Here is a 17,424-nt window from a genome sequence, read left to right as displayed (position 1 = left end):
CCCTTATAATTCTGAAGAATTCTGGGAGAACAATACTTCTTCCAAACCAGTCAGAATTCTTCATCATGCACGTGAGGTAGACATGCATGATGCATGTAGTTACGAGACAAAGGTGAAAAGAATATCATTAACATCATCTTTTAAGGGCAAATAACTGACAAAGTGCTTAGGCATTGTTAAGTACCCAGCAGTCACACAATGCTGTAGGTCAGGGGTGTCCAAACTTTTTTTCATCAAGGGCCACATATCTAAACACAGACTAAGCAGAGGGCCGATTGAGGGCCGTAGACTCATGCTCATTGCAGTGAATATTTGAAATATGTGCATGTTTAACATGTTAGACTGAGCCATCAGTCTTTATTCAAACTAAGATCCTAAAACCACACACTAAATATTAGTTTATAAAGGTAAGATTTTCAAAAAACTAGCAATAAAAAGTAAATTTTTCATTGATGCAAGATAATTTGGGCCAAATCTCCTGGAAGCCTGAGGGCCAAGAAAAAATTGCCTGAGCTGCATTTGGCCCACAGGCCATAGTTTGGACATGTCTGCTGTAGGTCCTCCCTGTTTTGAGTATTTGAGTATTTATTTATGTGTTAGTGAAATATTTGTAATCTTAAGGGAAATATATAAAATCACATATATTTTTGTTTTTTGTAGCTGACCCTCTTCCCCCATACGCTGGTTGGTTGTTGAGTGTTTTGGAGACCAACCGTCCACAGCCATTACCAATGCCAGTGAACGGAGGGTGCTGGGCTCCTCTTGTCGACTACCTCCCAGAAACCATTACTCCGAGAGGGCCTCTGCATAGGTACTGCCTATATGTCAGGACAAACTGCTCTTCTGTCAGTTTAGCTATCAGTTTCTTCTGTCATCTGCAGACTTAGCACTGATAGGTATTTGCGCACAGCTGTCACACTTTCTACATATGAAGTGATAAAAATCTGAACAGATTTAAAACCAGTCAGATTACTGTCTCAGCTATGTACAAAATGACTTTATGAAATATGTTCCTCAATTAGCACCTGTAAAACCATTTTGAAAATTAGAACATTTTGACAGGAGTCTGTCTGTGCTGTAGGAGGTGTGAACAAGCTGTGCATTGCATAAGCACAAGAGTACAAATAAAGTATGTTAGGTATTACAATGCCAATGAAAGTAAATATTCCAAAGGCAGAAAAGGCAACATTAAAAGACAGCAATCCTGTCCCCCTTAATGAGCGTGGACCAAAAAATTATTGAACCCAGAAATGTAATTTAATATAATTAACAATTCAGTTCATCAAGTGCAACCAATGGCCCATTATACAAATGCTACATGAGACATGATTTAAATCCGACCACCATTACTGCCCACCTTACAAAAAGTTGTTCAAATTATTCGTTTTTTATTATTATTTGTATAATTAATATCTGTTTGACTTTATTGTCCCCTTTTCAGGTGTAACATTGCAGTGATCTTCATGACTGAGATGGTGGTGGACCACAGTGTGAGGGAAGACTGGGCCCTGCACCTGCCTTTATTACTTCATGCCTTGTTTTTGGGTATGTACCACATCAAAACATTTATTTATCGTAACACACACAAAATATTTTACCTCACTTGCAGTAATGATTGTATCCAAGCTACATGTAAACATTTACTAACATCGGTGTGTGAAGATATTTTCTATGATGTCTAACAATAAATTAGTGTGACAGGAGAAATGCTCCTTTTTATGCAATAACAATACCTCAGTGCCACAATCTTTTGAAATACTTTGTGTCACATTCATTTAACATCAGCTGAAAATGAATACCATACCATCTACCATACCATACCTGACAATCTTCATCAGTTTTATCCTAGTAATGTCTTTACCATGAAGGATTCAGTAGTTCTACAAATACTGCAAAAATAATTGACTTGTGTTTAAAATTTGCCAAATATTACAGGATAATACTTATGTGTTACTTTGCTAGTTTGTAAAAAATAATTTTGCTTAATATTCATTTGTATGTGGCAGGTCTGGACCACTACAGGCCTGAAGTTTATGAGCACAGCAAACGCCTCCTCCTCCACCTGCTCATTGCCCTCTCCTGTAACAACAACTTCCAAGTCAGTAGTTAGTTTTTGATAAATGATTGCATTTTTTTTTAAGATTAGCAATACTTACTACTACTAAATAGCATCTGTTATCTCCAGGTTATAGCTTCTGTGTTGATGCTGACCAGAGAAATTAGTGACAACAAAACACTCACCATCAAGTCCAGCTACCACTCAGAGTACCAGCAATCAAGTAAGTAACAAAACAAATTTATATTATCCAAAATATAAAAATGACTCAGCCTTGCATTTCATCATAGCACACATTCAAATCACTATGAGTCATGCGTTCAAGTCCTGACATTGACAATATTCTCCTCCGACTCTTAACCCCATTTGTCCTACTGCTGTCTAATAATGCAGTTAAGTATCTATAACTGATACTTGTCACTGTGTACAGGTGACCAAAAAGCTGTTAATAAATGCTACTGTTAGGGCGACCATTTTAATAGATTTGTCTTATGTTAAGTGCTTCTGTTTATTAAATCCTCCATTGTTATAGATACTCCTGATTTCCTGAGAGAGTGGCAGGCCTCTCCAGTGGCAGACTCTGGGCTTAGCTCCACCTCAAACTCCTCAGTGGCCAGTCTGGGAGGAGGCAGCACTGCAGGCAGTGTGGGAAATCTACCCATTGTTACCCCCGATGACCTGGAGGACCTTGAGGACGCCCCCAATGAAAATGACGAGAAGACACACAAACTTATTGAGTTCCTCTCTACAAGGTAAGTGCATCACCAAAGCTGTTAGAAAAAAAGGTCTTATAGCCCGTATTGGAAATTATTGGGTAATTTGTTTTTCATTTATTGGATTAAAGCTTTTGACATCAATATCAGGCTAATTTTACCAAAACACACTGGTTATAACCAGATAACTGTTTAAATACAATCGCTTTATCAGCCAAAACATTCTAATAACTATGGAGGCAGGGAACCTAAGTCATGAAATAATGGTTGTAATCGTCCTATACCATAAAAGTCGATTACTAACTGAAGTACTTTTAAGCAAGCCTCTGTTGTGTTTATTCGTGCATTTAAAATGACACAATGCATATTAATATTACCGATACATGTTTGTAAAGCCATAAGTTTGTGTTAGACCCTGTGTTTACAGTGGGTATAAAGCATGTATAGAGTGTGTGTGTGAATGTTACATATTACTGTTGTGTTAATGTGTCTGTGGTGACATGGTGGTGGGTATACAGTGCCTGGAGTACTGTGTTGTCCTTACTCAGAGCCTTTGGGCCGCTGTGGGCGCATGAGGACATCACACCTAAAAACCCCAACTGTAAGAGCTCAGAGCAGCTCTCCAACTTCCTTCGTCATGTCATCTCTGTCTTCAAGGAGTCCAAGTCGGGTGAGAGAGATTATTACTTTTTTAAACCTACTTATTTCCTGTACAACCATCATTCATAAATGCCAACTTGAGCAGACCAACAGCTCATTTATTTATAAAAGTCATGTCAAAGCAAAGCAAAGTTGTATATCGCTTAAATATATATTAAATATGTAATATAATTTTAATAATTTTACCTATTATATAACTGAAAGTGTTAGGATTCTTGTAGGTCTGATTCCAAAGGTTTTAATGGTCAAAACACATCAAATGTTTTACATAACATAAGAATTTGAATAATTACTCCAATAAAGTATGTGGTATAAACTGTAGCTAAATCTCAGCCAAAAAGTAGATAAAGCAAAAACATGTTATTTCTATTTGATGTGAATACTATTATTTCCACAGATTTCCACTTGGAGCAACAGCTGAGTGACGTGGCGTTACAGACAGCCCTGTGCAGCTCTTCTCGTCATTATGCCGGACGGTCGTTCCAAATATTTCGAGCTCTCAAACAACCCATCAACAACCACGCAGTGTCCGACCTGGTGTCCCGACTTGTAGAAGTGGTGGGAGAACACGGGGACGAGGTGCAGGTAAGGGGAAAAAGTCAACTTATTGATCTTAAGCCAAATCATGACTTAAGATTTTAATGTAATTTATGTAAATATTCTTCCAGGGCTATGTGATGGAGGTGCTGCTGACTCTGGAAGCAGTGGTGGTGAATCTGGCAGAATGTTTGAAGAACAGTGACCTAATGGCAGCTCTAACCAGGTATTCAAATAAATATGGAGTAGTACTAGTAGTATTGCTACAGGTAGTAATAGTTTGTACTAAAAGCTGTGCAAAACTCAATGTATAAAAGGTCCATTCTGATAAATTACTGCATATTCTTGCAGGACATCTTCTCCTGACTTTTTGTTGAGTGACAAACTGATGAACAGGAAGAGCACAGGACAGCTGAACTTCCCAGGACCAGGATTTGCAGGTTTAGCGTCACAGCGACACCAGCGCTCCTACTCTGTTCCCAAAAAGTTTGGAGAATATGGAAACCTCTCTAGTGACCCCCCTCGAAGTGCCACTTTAGACCGGATACAGGCAAGAGTAAATATTCAAGCATTTTATTAATTGTTAAGACATGGACAGGGATTGCAGTGGATAAACCAGATCCTTTTACTTTTTTTTCTACTTAACAACACCATAAACTCATAGACCAAGAGATAATACTTGCTTAGTGCTGTATTGTTAAAAATTAAATAAAATAAATATGAAAAAAATAAATAAACAGGAACTTATCTTGTACAGTGGAGTACCTGCTGCATAAAGGCAAACATGATCTTTAATAGCACTTCATTAACATTATATTTTGTTTTGAACATACAGGCATGCAATAATGGCCTGGCACGGGCAGGGAGGCCCCCAGGCTCCTGTTCATCGTCGACCAATCGGATTGATCCAAGTGTTTTATCAGACCCCGCCCACGTCTCACATCCTTCGTCAATACTCGCCACTGTCTTCTGGGTCGCAGTGTCTCTCATGGAGTCGGACTTTGAGTTTGAATATCAGATGTCCCTCCGGCTGGTTCATAAACTGCTTTCAAAGGTAATGGCAATACTAAGTATATCCTGTATATCCTGTATATCTTGTATATCTATTCTATTCTATTATCCGTATCTATATATATATATTGTTTATATACAGTTAAAAAAGGTAATTTTCCAATTGCTGCAAAGCATTAGTTGTTGTGATATTAGTAGTACAGGTTATAAAGAAATATTCTGAAGTAACAGTATTTTCATTTGCAGATTAAGTACCTTTTCCATTGCTTATACAGTGTTATCTTTCCTTCACAGGTACCCTTAGACAGAATAGAAAACCGTGAGCGTTTGGAGAAGCTGCAGGCTCAGTTGGGATGGAGTGGTTTCCCGGGGATACAGCAGCTCTTACTGAAGGGCTTTACATCGCAGGTGACCTCTGACCTCACCCTCCAGCTCTTCTGCCAGCTCACCCCTGTGTCCCGAGTGGCCGTGGTTGACAGCTCCACATCCATAGGTCTGCAACACTACACAGAGGAGAATAGTTTTTAGTTATATCCATGGATTAAACTTTGTTTTTGTTGTAGGTTTTCCTCTGAATGTGCTGTGTCTTCTGCCACACCTGGTCCAGCATTTTTCACATCCAACTCAGTTTTGTAAAGAGAGTGCTGAAAGGATTGCACAGGTACAAAATAGTTTTCTTGTTCCGAGATATTAAACAAACATGAAGTTCAAGATATTACTGATACCAAAACTTTATGCCAGCCCTTGTGTCAGATTAGGCAATAATAATGTTAGAAAATCACATAATTAGGAATGTACTAAAATATTATATTATCAGCGAATAGTCTGAATAAGTTCTTTATAAAGGGTGCCAATATTTCAAGCAGTATAGGTCTGTGTGTCACATTAAAAGTTAGAATAACTGGTACTAAACCCAGAACTAAACCTGCTCTAGATCTAGACTAAACTAGGACTAAATCAGGGTTCAAAAGAGAAAGTGTGATTGCACCCATTAGAATTAGAATTAGAATTCACTTTTTAGTAGATGATGATATATTATTAAATAAATACTTAATTATATTATTGAATTAACAGTTGTTTTTCTTTTCTTTTAGGTCTGTTTAGTAGAGAAAAACACTAAACTGTCCCATCTAGCTCATGTGATGACACTCTACAAAACACGCTCCTACACACGTGACCCTTTCTCCTGGGTTAGTGTGGTTTGTCGCTACCTCCATGAAGCCTTTTCAGACATCACTTTGAACATGGTCACTTATATGGCTGAGGTGAGCATCCCTAAATATACATAACTTATTTTATTACTAACAAATTTGTTCTGTTATTAAATGTTTTTTCCCATTTTTTAGCTGCTGGACAAAGGCCTACCCAGCATGCAGCAGTCTCTATTACAAATCATTTACTGCCTCCTGAGTCACATGGATCTCACTGCGATACAAGTGAAACAGTTTAATGCAGATGTTATGAAGACTATTGAGAAGTTTGTACAGGTAACAACCATATTATTAAAATGTGGGATTTTGTGATCAACTTTGCAAAATTCTTTACAATTATAGTAATATAGGTTATTCATTTATTTTTAATTATTTTGCATAGCATATTTCAATTACTTTTAGTACTTTTTACTTCAGAGCTTTATGTTCCAACTCCACAGACAGTGCATTGGAAAGATGCCCTAAACATCTTGAAGCTGGTAGTATCTCGCTCTGCCAGTTTGGTCCATCCTGTTTACAGACACTCAGACGGTGACCTCTCAAACCTGGAGGTCAGCCGTGTGTGGGATGGCTCGGCTAAAGCTCTCCCAGGGAAAACACTGGACTTTACATTTGACATCTCAGAGGTAAGGAACAAAATATACCACACACGTGCAAAGGTTTAGGGCAGGTGTGAAGAAGTGTGTGAAGAAATGTTATATTATTCTTTTGTAGACACCAGTGATAGGTCGGCGGTTTGATGAACTCCAGGGGTCTGGAGGCAGAGAGGGCAAAGCCAGAGCGATGGCAGTGACTCGCAGCACCTCCTCCACCTCATCCGGATCAAACTCCAACACTATCCTGGTCCCTGTCAGCTGGAGGCGCCCGCAGTCCTCACAGGTACAGTCCCATCACAGGACACCTCTAATGGGGCTGTCACTGAAGGAGCAGATTTAGCCTGGAGGGGTGTCAGTCCTGAGATAGAGGAGAAAGTGCTCTAACTGTACTGTCTTGTTACTGACTGTCTGAGCTGCCACTGTCACTGTAGTACAAGTGAAGACATGTGTTGGGCATTTTGAAACAGTGGTTCCCAAAAAGAGGAAAGAGGCCTAAAATTTGGCAATTTTAAGCCTTAATGCTATTATAATGAAAAAAAGAAATAAATACTTTGATCTTGAAGGAAATTCAAGCAATTGGCAGCAGCAACAATGAAACACACAGTCAGCACAGCAGTCCATTCTCTTACAGTCATCATTTATAGCGATGCATTGTACAAACGTATGGGGTGTGGGACAAGCGACTTCCAGAGTCTGTCCATGGAGCACAGAGACAGAGACAACAGCCTGTCCCCAAAGGTGCTCTCCTGTCCAGTAATGTTACTGGGGGTTATTGGGGATAGACAGGAGCTTGTTTGGGGCTCTCTTCTCAGCCACAGATGTGAGCCAAGCTCTGCACCCACTACAGATCCTGCCTTCCTCACCAGCTTATTCAAATTGAAATATGGGAATTTTAGAGACTTTTTTGAGATGAAATAAAAATTTTATAGGAACAGAGCAAAGGCTGGTACGTTTAGAGAAGTCCATTTTACATATATCAATACATATCAATATATATCATTACATTTGTATGAGTTCAAATCTGCGGTCTGATTGTATATTCATGGCTTCATCAGCTTCCTGTTATATGTGACATTTTAAGGACTTTTCACCACTAAAAAGATATAATATTTAGGTTTACAATGTTAATCGCTATGACAACAGTACTAATGTTTAATTAAAGCCACACATGACACACATGTTGTTCAGTTACTAATTAGGCTACTTAATTTTAAAAGAGAAATACCATTTCTATGACAGTGACAGTTCATCCAGCGAAATAATGTGTGAATTTGTTGAATATTTCAAGTGTCACAAACACCTTAAAGTTATGGTTGAATTACTGTAATATCTGTCTCCTAGAAACGAACCAGGGAGAAACTGGTAAATGTCCTGTCACTCTGTGGACAGGAAGTTGGACTTACCAAGAACCCATCTGTAAGCAGGCTTCCTTCTATACAAATGATTCCACAATTTTAACTAAAAATGTAGTACACTTATCCATTTTGCTTTAACCATTGCATCTTGTTCCTCCAGGTGATCTTCTCTTCATGTGGAGACCTGGACATGATGGAAATGAGAGAGAGTGGGGTGTCCTCAGAGGAAGGAGGGACAAGGGAGGACACTCTGGATGACACCGCAAGTGAGCAACAGTTCAGGGTCTTCAGAGACTTCGACTTCCTGGACGTGGAGCTGGAGGATGGAGAGGTGAGATACATGTTCAAGATGTTTTTTTCATTTTTGGGGCAAAAGGTAGGTAGTTTTGTTAATTTACTGAGTCCAAATTCAGCAGTTACAGTGATTTCTAACTGGTGGATAGAAACCTTACCCATGTAGATCATGGGTAAGGTGTAAATTTGGTCAATAAAAATCTTTTAACAAACTGTGTTCATATTAATTTCGGGGATTATTTAAAACTAAAGATATAGCCTTCTTGTTTCCACCTGGACATCGCTAGTATGTAAAAGTAAAATTACCATAATTTTAGAATTAATAGGCTTGTCATGTCATACAATTTGTTGTAGTCAAAGTTATGGCGCAAGCTTCTTCTAGTATATTCTAGTAATTTACACTATACATTGTAGCGCTTTTATCATTTTATCCCACTGCTTTTCTTATATGACACATTATAATGTTTGTCTGTAACCCTGTGTCTCTCTCTCTCCCCCTTGCTGCCTCAGGAGCTGCAGGTAAGGCCCCTCACACTGAGCACGCTCACTAGCCTCCATCAGCTCTGTGGTGTTGCTGGCTTCTTGTTCTTTTATACAGTTATTTTATTTTAATAATTTATTCAGTCATGGAAACTTGGATTTTTGTTGCGCTTTATTCGCTCTTACAGCTTGGTTTCAGAACTACAAACATTTCTGGCAATATTGATACTTGTCATAAATGAGAAGTATATTTTTGGGGTATAATGTACCTTTTCATGATATAATACTTTTTCTAGCACATTTTCATTCCTTAAATAACATTTGTGCATCTTGTGCTTGTCAGTAGACACATAGAAACTGTTTATTCTCTAAGCAGGGCATTCCTAGGGTTTAAGAAGCATTTATTCATTTATTTGTATTTTTTACGTTATGCTGCAAGCAATATCAAGTTTTTCAATTAATCTGGCTTTTGCTAATATGTAAACATATTTTTAAGAAGGAAAAAATCTATTCAATCAGTTAATCAAGTAACTATTCTGCAAATTGTGTTGGAATTTGGCAGTTAATTATAACCAATTGTGACATTATACACATTTCTTCTTAATAACTCTGGAGGTGCCCTGACAGAAGAGCAATTTAACATAGACATACTTTAAGTCCTTCTCTATAGTGTTTCCCATTGTCTGTCATTGTGCTTGTTTGTGTCTTCTCCACAGGGTGAGAATCTGGATAACTTTAACTGGGGAGTACGACGGAGGTCTCTGGACAGCACTGAGCTCGGGGACCTGCTAGAGGAGAGTCAACATTCAGGCAGCACCCCCAGTTTGGGCCACGAAGACCCCCATGATACAGACGAATCTTCTGAGGAAGAAGAGTCCTCCACCAGCCAGAGCCTCTCTCACTCTCAACTCGTGAGTGCTTTAAGTGTTTGATCAATACAAGTTTGACACACACAGCTCACACATCGATTAATGGAGGTCTTTATTTTCAAGATAAATTGGTCTCTTCCCTTCTAATTTAGCTACTCAAAAATGAAGAGGTTTTAGTGAGTAACTGCAGTGGTAAATCTCTAAATGGTAAATGTTTGTCACTCTGTGGACAAGAAGTCTGACTTATTAAGAACCCATCTGTAAGCAGCCTGGTAGTTACAGGCCTTTTATAGAAATAATCCTTACCGATGTTCATCTTGAATCATTGCACCTTGTTTAATATTCAAGATTATTTAAGCTCTCACGCTTGAATTTAGCTCCTCAAAATTTAGAGATTTTAGTGAGTAATTGTGGTGGTAAATCTCTGTTAGGTTTATCTAAACATTGTAAACAAGAAGAAAGACAAGAGATTAATTCAGTTTTACTCGCGAGGAGAACGGGCAGAGAGTGGGCATCTCCTCTTTTTATTTCATTAGGAGGCCCTAGTTACAGAATGATAATTCTCAAGGGGAAGGGGAAACAGCCAATACATAATAAGAAACTGGTGCAGCTATGCATAGTCCAAACACATAAAACATGATTAACAATCAGGGGGTGCCTTAGGTATGGCCAGACACCATCATAACTCTTGCATGTGTGACAGTGGAAGTTGGCTTCATGTGAGGAATCATCTCGAGGTTCACTAGAGCGATAGGACACTGCACACAGTTGTCAAACACACAGAGGTTATTCATTTTCATACAAGTGATTGGTACATTATAAATCAAAGAATTGTAGTTACATAAATGGTTAACTCATAGGCATAGAATATCACACAAGTATTTAGCAAATATGGGATAATACAATTATTCTGACATTCTCTAAAACTCTGTGTTGTTTTCTTTTGCAGACAAATCCATCTCCCTCGGAAGAGACCAACCACACTGACTCTTTGTCCACGTCCTACGATACATCTGCTGATCCCCAGTCCCTCAACGCCACTACACCTGGACAGGGAGGGCTGCATGACCTCCATTCTGCTCTGCATGTAAGAGATAATAACTATGTACTAGCATTACCTCTAATCTAGTTATTTTATTAATTTATTTTATTTAATTAAGTAGTACTGTTTTTCTAGTTTTTACTAAATATTGAGAGTTTTTGAGATTTCTTCCAAAAAGTCTTGCTTTCTTGCCTTTTTTTCTTATTAATATTTGTTTCCCAGCTTTTGTTCCATACTGCACATGTTTCTATTGGTTTTATTATCATTGATTGATGCCTGTGTCTTTAGGGGAGGGGTTGTGAGGATGAAGACACTCAGGCTCAGGACGATGAGCTGTCCCTCAGTGCTCATGAGGTCCCCCCGGGTTCCGACTGTGGAGAGAGTTTCACCCTGGACCTCCCGGGACAGGCCCAGGACCAGCTCCCCAGACTGGGACAGCGCTTCAACCGTGACTACTGCCAACCACCGCTGGACTTTCTAGACCCTAACTGTCTGCCCAGGTAAAGAACTGTTATTTGATTTATCATGACTGTGATTTTAAGACACAATTTTATTTATGTATCATTTTATTTATGTTTAGATTGTTGTGATTGTCATTTTCTGATTTGATAATCTGGTCCAGAGTACAAGACAGTTGCCTTAACTTTTACTTAATTCAATAATATGAATATTGTCATGTATGTCAATATTATGACATACCTGACAAATTACATATTCACTATTCAGTAGTTTCATACAATTTGAAGGAGAAAACAATGTTAGTATTTTCAATAGATTTACTAGCACATGATAATTTTGAAAACAGTTTGGTGGGGTACCATGACAATATTACAATGATAATTCAAGCTGGTTTTCAAGTATTTTATTGATGAAACCACGCTCATTAAAGTACCAAACACCCACATTATTTTAGTTGTCTTTACTGTAGTTTTCTCTATTTCTCTGTGCAGTCTTCGTGATGATGTGGATGACTTGGAGGATCTGGGCTTCCCTCCTCCTCCGTCTCCGTTTTTCTCTGCGATCCTGGCGGCGTTCCAGCCTACTGTGTGTGACGACGCCGAGGAGGCCTGGCGCTGCCACATAAACCAGCTCGTCACAGACTCAGATGGGTCCTGTGCCGTCTACACTTTTCAAGTCTTCTCATCTCTCTTCAAGGTTAGACCAAGAAAATAAGAAACTGCTAAATGCATAATGTATATGGCGTTGTTAGGGGGAAGTTTTTAAATGAACTATTTTCAACTAAAATTGTTAATTAACTAAAGTAGAGCTTCAATTAAAGAACTTTAACAACTAACAATGTTTAATTTGCCCAAAGAAATGTTTGTGGCCCATACATACATATAAAGAAAATAGCTCTTGCACTGCCTAATAACTTCTGTGAGAAATGATTAGTTTGCCGTTAGTATTTTAAATGCTGCATAGGAAAGCTGTACAAAGTTCCCTATAGCTAAAACTATTTAAACTACTTGAAATTAATTTCTTGTTGTTAACAGAACATTCAAGGGAAATTCTGCACCTTGACGACAGACGTGGCAACATATCTGGGTGAGGGGCTCAGAGGGATCGGGTCAAAGTTCCTGAGGTCTTCCCAAATGCTCACCACCTGCTCCGACTGCCCCACCATCTACATTGATGCGGACACTGTAAGCAAAGCTATGCTATTAAAGAGCTTACAATAAAATAAATACTTAATAGCAATTGAATGGTGCTAATAAACAGGTTTTATTTTTAGATAATGTCTTATGGCCTTCTTGAAAAGATCAAGTTTAGTGCACTGGAGCTACAGGAGTATTTGGACACATACAACACCAAAGAGGAATGTGCTGTTTCGGTAAGGCTATGCTTATATTCATAGCCATTATATTAAATGTACTATTTAAAATAATTGCTCTCATATTTGTCAAAATACTTAATAATTGTGTTTCATTTTCAGTGGTTGAGGAACTGTAGGGACACATTTCCCAGGTGCCCTGGGGACAGTGTGGTCACATGTCAGCCTGGAGACTCAGAGGAGAAGGTACAAGCAAAAACATCCTTAAGTGGATAAAGGATTGGATTTTTAGTGGTTGTATTGTACTTGGATGTAATGACAATATCTATTGAATTGGCAAAGAAAGTATTTTTTGTGAACATGTGGACTTACTATGAAATCAAATAAATTGTACTAGTGTCCCAAGTATCATACAACCATCTCTTTAAAATCCAAAATTATTCTTCATAGTGTTGGTGCTGACTTCCATCAGTATTTTAGAGTTTTTGCATGCTTTTGAAAGGGTGTATTATCTTTTAATAATATTTCTTGTAAAGGTCTACTGAATATTTTGGTTGCACATAACTGGGTTTACGCTCATTTCTTGGGTTGACTGAACTGACTCTGTTGCATGTATTTGATTGCTGCTGTGTCTTCCTCTCAATCTGATGCCCTAACACGCTCTCGCTCTAGCAAATGGAATCTCTTGCAGTAAGTCTTTTCTACTAAATTCTCTCTATAATAAACTACTTAAAATAAAACAAGTTTCAATCTTGTTTTAATACTTCTGCATGCAGTGTGCTTATTTAAATAATGTGATCTACTTAAAGGTTTGTAATAGAGTTTGTGTTGCCATATGTAAAAAGAAAGAATATTTCTTTCTCATTTAGCAATTGGAGCTCTGTCAGAGACTGTACAAGCTGCACTTTCAGTTGCTGCTGCTGTTTCAGTCATACTGTTCACTCATCGGTCAAGTCCACGCCATCAGCACTGTGCCCGAGGTCAGTCCAAGAATTATCATTGAATAAATTGGTAAATACTGTTGTTTTACTAAAGCAAAACATTTTAAAGAAGACAAATTCTGCTCTTCACTGGTCTTCAGGTCATAATAGTGATCTAAAATGCTTTAAGGATAGAAATTGGACCTTTGGCTTCCTGTTTAGAACAGTCCTGCCCCTTCAGCAAGCAGGAGTTTCTTTTACATTAAAAAAAAAAAAAAAAGATTTCTACTTGACATTTTTGCAGCCTATGTGTATGACCAGGAGTCTTGCATATAATCGCAAGTTCAGAGCTGTGGGTGGGGTGAGAGGTGAAAAACATTTTCTGAGAACTCAATCCTCAAATGCAGGGAATAAATAAATCATTCAAAATGCAGCTCTAGCTAATGATGAAGTTATGATAACATAGGTAAATGTTCATACAAATTGATTTTACATAATAGGTCCTTTTTAAAAGCTCACAAGTGTGTATCATATCCAAAACCAAAATGTTGCTCATGTTTACTTTAACCTCTCCCCCTCTTTTTCTCTGGCAGCTGTTGAACATGTCTCGAGAGCTGACTGAGCTGAGGGGTAGCCTGCAGGCGGCTGAGGCAGCTGTGGCCAGTGACCTGGAGCACAAACTCCTGTCCCATGCTCACAGCAGCTCTGCCACTGCTGCCGGCATGGTCGTGCCCAACTTTCCCACGTCTGAGGCCGCCGTGCAGGCCATCCTCGAGTGCCTTAAGAACCATGAGTTTACTAAAGCAGTCCGCTACATTCAAGAGTGCAGGTGAGGAAAAATAACAATGTATAAAATGTAATTTAATATGTATATATATAATATAAGACTATCAAACTACTGTAATAAAACTCAAGAATTAGTATTAATGCTTGTAATATTTGGATCACAATTATCAGATTTTTCACTAGCTAGGACCACACCAACAAAGACATAGTGCGAAGAAGTTTATTGATAATGTATGAAGCGGGGCAGAGATGGCTGGGTTGAGACTCTAGGTGGGGGCTCCGTCTCAATCTTCAATTGGCTCAGCCGGAACGAGACCCCCTTTGTAGGGGTCTTATGACTGAAAGACGAACATAATAGGGGATGTGAGGGTGGGGTTGAGTTAGCCGAGACAAACTGAGATGATGGGAAAGGCTGCTACATATAGTCTTCTGGAAAATTAGAGGCATGGTCGAGGTGAGTTGTGGTTCGCTGGTGAGACGAGAGGGCAGTTGAGGCGTGGTCCTGCTCCTGAATCTCAGTTAATCATATTAACTACATTTATTGACTGTTAGAATCCTGAAGAATGTTTATTGATGCCCAAACAGTACAGCATTTTGGCCATATGTTCAGTTATGAAATATCAAGTGCTAAAATATTTACAAATCGGAACAACAAATATTACAAACATAAAATATTGCATTCAATTATTATATTTCATACAACAACTAATTATGCTCTCTATATATCCCTCTTTATTGTAGTTATTTTATCATTTTTGGCACTTGAATATAAACTTGTTAAATTAGCCTACATAAATAATTTGGAAGTTAAATGCAATACCTCTTTGTTGTTCTGTAGGAGGCAGTGGCCTAATGGTGTGTTTGGGGGCAGCTCGGAGAGTGAGGTGCAGACCCTCCTGAACGTGTATTTTCGACATCAGACCCTGGGTCAGACTGGGACCATCGCTCTGGTCGGGTCTCGTCAGGACCTTAGTCTGATCTGCTCCAAACTCCTGGAGCTAAACGGAGAGATCCGTGACATGATCCGCCGCGCCCAGGGGTACCGTGTGGTCACAACCTACCTCCCCGATTCCAGCGCCTCGGCGACCAGCCTCTGACAGGACTTCAGGAGCCCCCCCTCCCCGCCAGACCCTCCCTTATACACCCTCTCATCCCATCCCAGGACGCTCCCATACCCCTCTATCCATTCAGACCAGCCAGCAGTTCAGCCTGGCCATACAGGAGGATCCCCACATCCGAATACATGGCCCCTCCCCCCTCCTACTTGTCTCCTGTCCCGTCTTCAGAATACCAGACTGACACAACCGTCCCAAAAGGATCGATTTTAGATCCACACCCCTTACGTCCTTCTTCATCTGCATCCTCTTTTGCTTCTGACACTTTTCTGCTTGACTTTCCTGGACCTCCAAATCTATTCATAAGTTCTCACCGCTGCCCGACCACCCAAGAAGAACTTTATTTCACTTTACCTCGAGAAATGGGCAAAAACCGTCCAAACAAGAGGCATCAATTCAGAGGACACTCTTCTCACAGCTCACCGCTTTTCAATTTAAACCCGGGGAGACATTTTGTATCTCCGCAACCATCTTTACCAACTGTCGCTTCGGAACCGACCCTTATCACGCATTCAGATAACCATCCCCCTCTACAGGGATCACATCTACCACACTTTCCTCACTCGCCGTACAAGCACACCTCTGCTCCACATGAGACCGTCCTAACTCAGTGTCCCACCCGATCATCATCTCCTTCCTGCTCCTCCCCCTCCTCCCCCCTGCCTCACTGCACCTCCAGGGGACCTAGCCACTGCTGCATGGGGTTGTTGTTGCACTTCTTTCAGTGAAGCGCCCATACCCTTGTCCCGTTACCTGGAGAAAGTGGGCAACGCTGCACTGCCTCTGTTAAAAGCTGGGGGGCTCCTGAAAACGAAACCTTCGGATGTACAGACATAAAAAACAGATTTTAGACTTTTTAACTTGAAACAGACCTTGTAATTTTGCAGTACTGTTGCTATGGATATGAAAAAGGAATAATAAATTAGCTTAAATTATGACATGAACACTGTACAGCTAATAACTGCAAACACTTAGCAACTCTGTGCACAAGAACGGCTTTTTCTGCGACATTGAACTTGCACCCCGTTGTTCTAGAAAAATTCACTTTTACAAACTACTACAAGGACTGCAAGGAGACACAAATTATGGTAAAGAAACTACCCGTGAAGACAGGTAGATCTTTGAGATTGCACTAAATGGATTTTGCTATATGAATTAATGTTAAAAGTGAATTTGATACTGATTTTGTTGTAATTATAAGAGAAAAAAGACAAAAGCTGGAAGTAAACTGTCTCACCCACTGCTGTTTGACTAGGACCTTGATTGGAGGAATTTGTGCAATGCATGACCCAGCCAAACACTTTCTACTGAATGAGATCTGCTCCCAGTAAACTCTGACTGAAAGACTGGTTTGAGAAGAGCTGTGCAGACTATTGGGGTGATTTCTAAATGCTGTTTGTACTATATCATGTATTGGTAAACCAGCTGTCTTCAACTACTGTAACCAATCATGTTGTGTGCGGTCCTCTGTTGTAGCATCATCATTAGTGACACTGTACATTTCTCACTGTAACACGTAGGAGTTCATGTTCCACTGTCATGTAGCATATATGTGTGTGGTGTGTAGATCCACATTAAGGGAAATGCTGACATTCAGCACTTTGAGTTCAGAACAGTCTGCTGAAGCCCCACACTGATCACTGCAGTCAGCTGTTTCTGTAACCACCCTCTAGCAGTTTAATGTCCTTTTGCTGTATTAAATATTATTTATATCCAAACAGGCATCATTTGCCCATTTGAGTTTTCTAACTGAAACTGCCATGCATGCATCTTCAGTGTACTGTATGGAGTGTTTGGACTATTTATTACAAGAAGGTTTTATCTGAAAGATATTGTCTGTATGCTGGTACTGAAGGGGGCTGTAAGCTCCAGTGAGTTTTCTTGTGTGGGAGAATGTGTGTGCATGCCAAAATCAGAAATTGCACATTTTTAAAGCTTTTTAGATGAAGACTGTAGTTGTTTTTTCACCTTGTAAATACTTTTACAGCCTTTGTGAAGTTGTTTTTGA

The 17,424-nt window shown here is 39.4% G+C and overlaps 1 protein-coding gene across 1 annotated transcript in view; it reads left to right on the top strand.

Annotated features, from left to right (window-relative positions):
- fryb (furry homolog b (Drosophila)) overlaps positions 1-17,138 on the top strand; it is a 52,177-nt gene extending 35,039 nt beyond the window's left edge. The window contains 29 exon segments of the mRNA XM_055148365.1: positions 661-811; positions 1,442-1,545; positions 2,007-2,098; positions 2,186-2,279; positions 2,589-2,808; positions 3,318-3,439; positions 3,827-4,014; positions 4,098-4,192; positions 4,318-4,516; positions 4,802-5,020; positions 5,272-5,470; positions 5,541-5,638; positions 6,072-6,242; positions 6,324-6,464; positions 6,629-6,814; positions 6,903-7,067; positions 8,126-8,200; positions 8,300-8,470; positions 9,630-9,824; positions 10,732-10,869; positions 11,113-11,324; positions 11,775-11,979; positions 12,318-12,467; positions 12,557-12,655; positions 12,758-12,841; positions 13,268-13,285; positions 13,465-13,575; positions 14,109-14,344; positions 15,140-17,138. Coding sequence (XP_055004340.1) covers positions 661-811; positions 1,442-1,545; positions 2,007-2,098; positions 2,186-2,279; positions 2,589-2,808; positions 3,318-3,439; positions 3,827-4,014; positions 4,098-4,192; positions 4,318-4,516; positions 4,802-5,020; positions 5,272-5,470; positions 5,541-5,638; positions 6,072-6,242; positions 6,324-6,464; positions 6,629-6,814; positions 6,903-7,067; positions 8,126-8,200; positions 8,300-8,470; positions 9,630-9,824; positions 10,732-10,869; positions 11,113-11,324; positions 11,775-11,979; positions 12,318-12,467; positions 12,557-12,655; positions 12,758-12,841; positions 13,268-13,285; positions 13,465-13,575; positions 14,109-14,344; positions 15,140-15,398 — 4,397 coding nt within the window. The 3' untranslated portion in view covers positions 15,399-17,138.
- Positions 17,139-17,424: the final 286 nt, after the last annotated feature.

The sequence above is a fragment of the Boleophthalmus pectinirostris genome, unplaced genomic scaffold, assembly GCF_026225935.1.
Source record: "Boleophthalmus pectinirostris isolate CB_2022bp ecotype Guang Dong unplaced genomic scaffold, ASM2622593v1 HiC_scaffold_12, whole genome shotgun sequence".
Lineage (NCBI taxonomy): Eukaryota > Metazoa > Chordata > Actinopteri > Gobiiformes > Gobiidae > Boleophthalmus > Boleophthalmus pectinirostris.
This window is presented reverse-complemented; position numbering and strand designations above follow the sequence as displayed.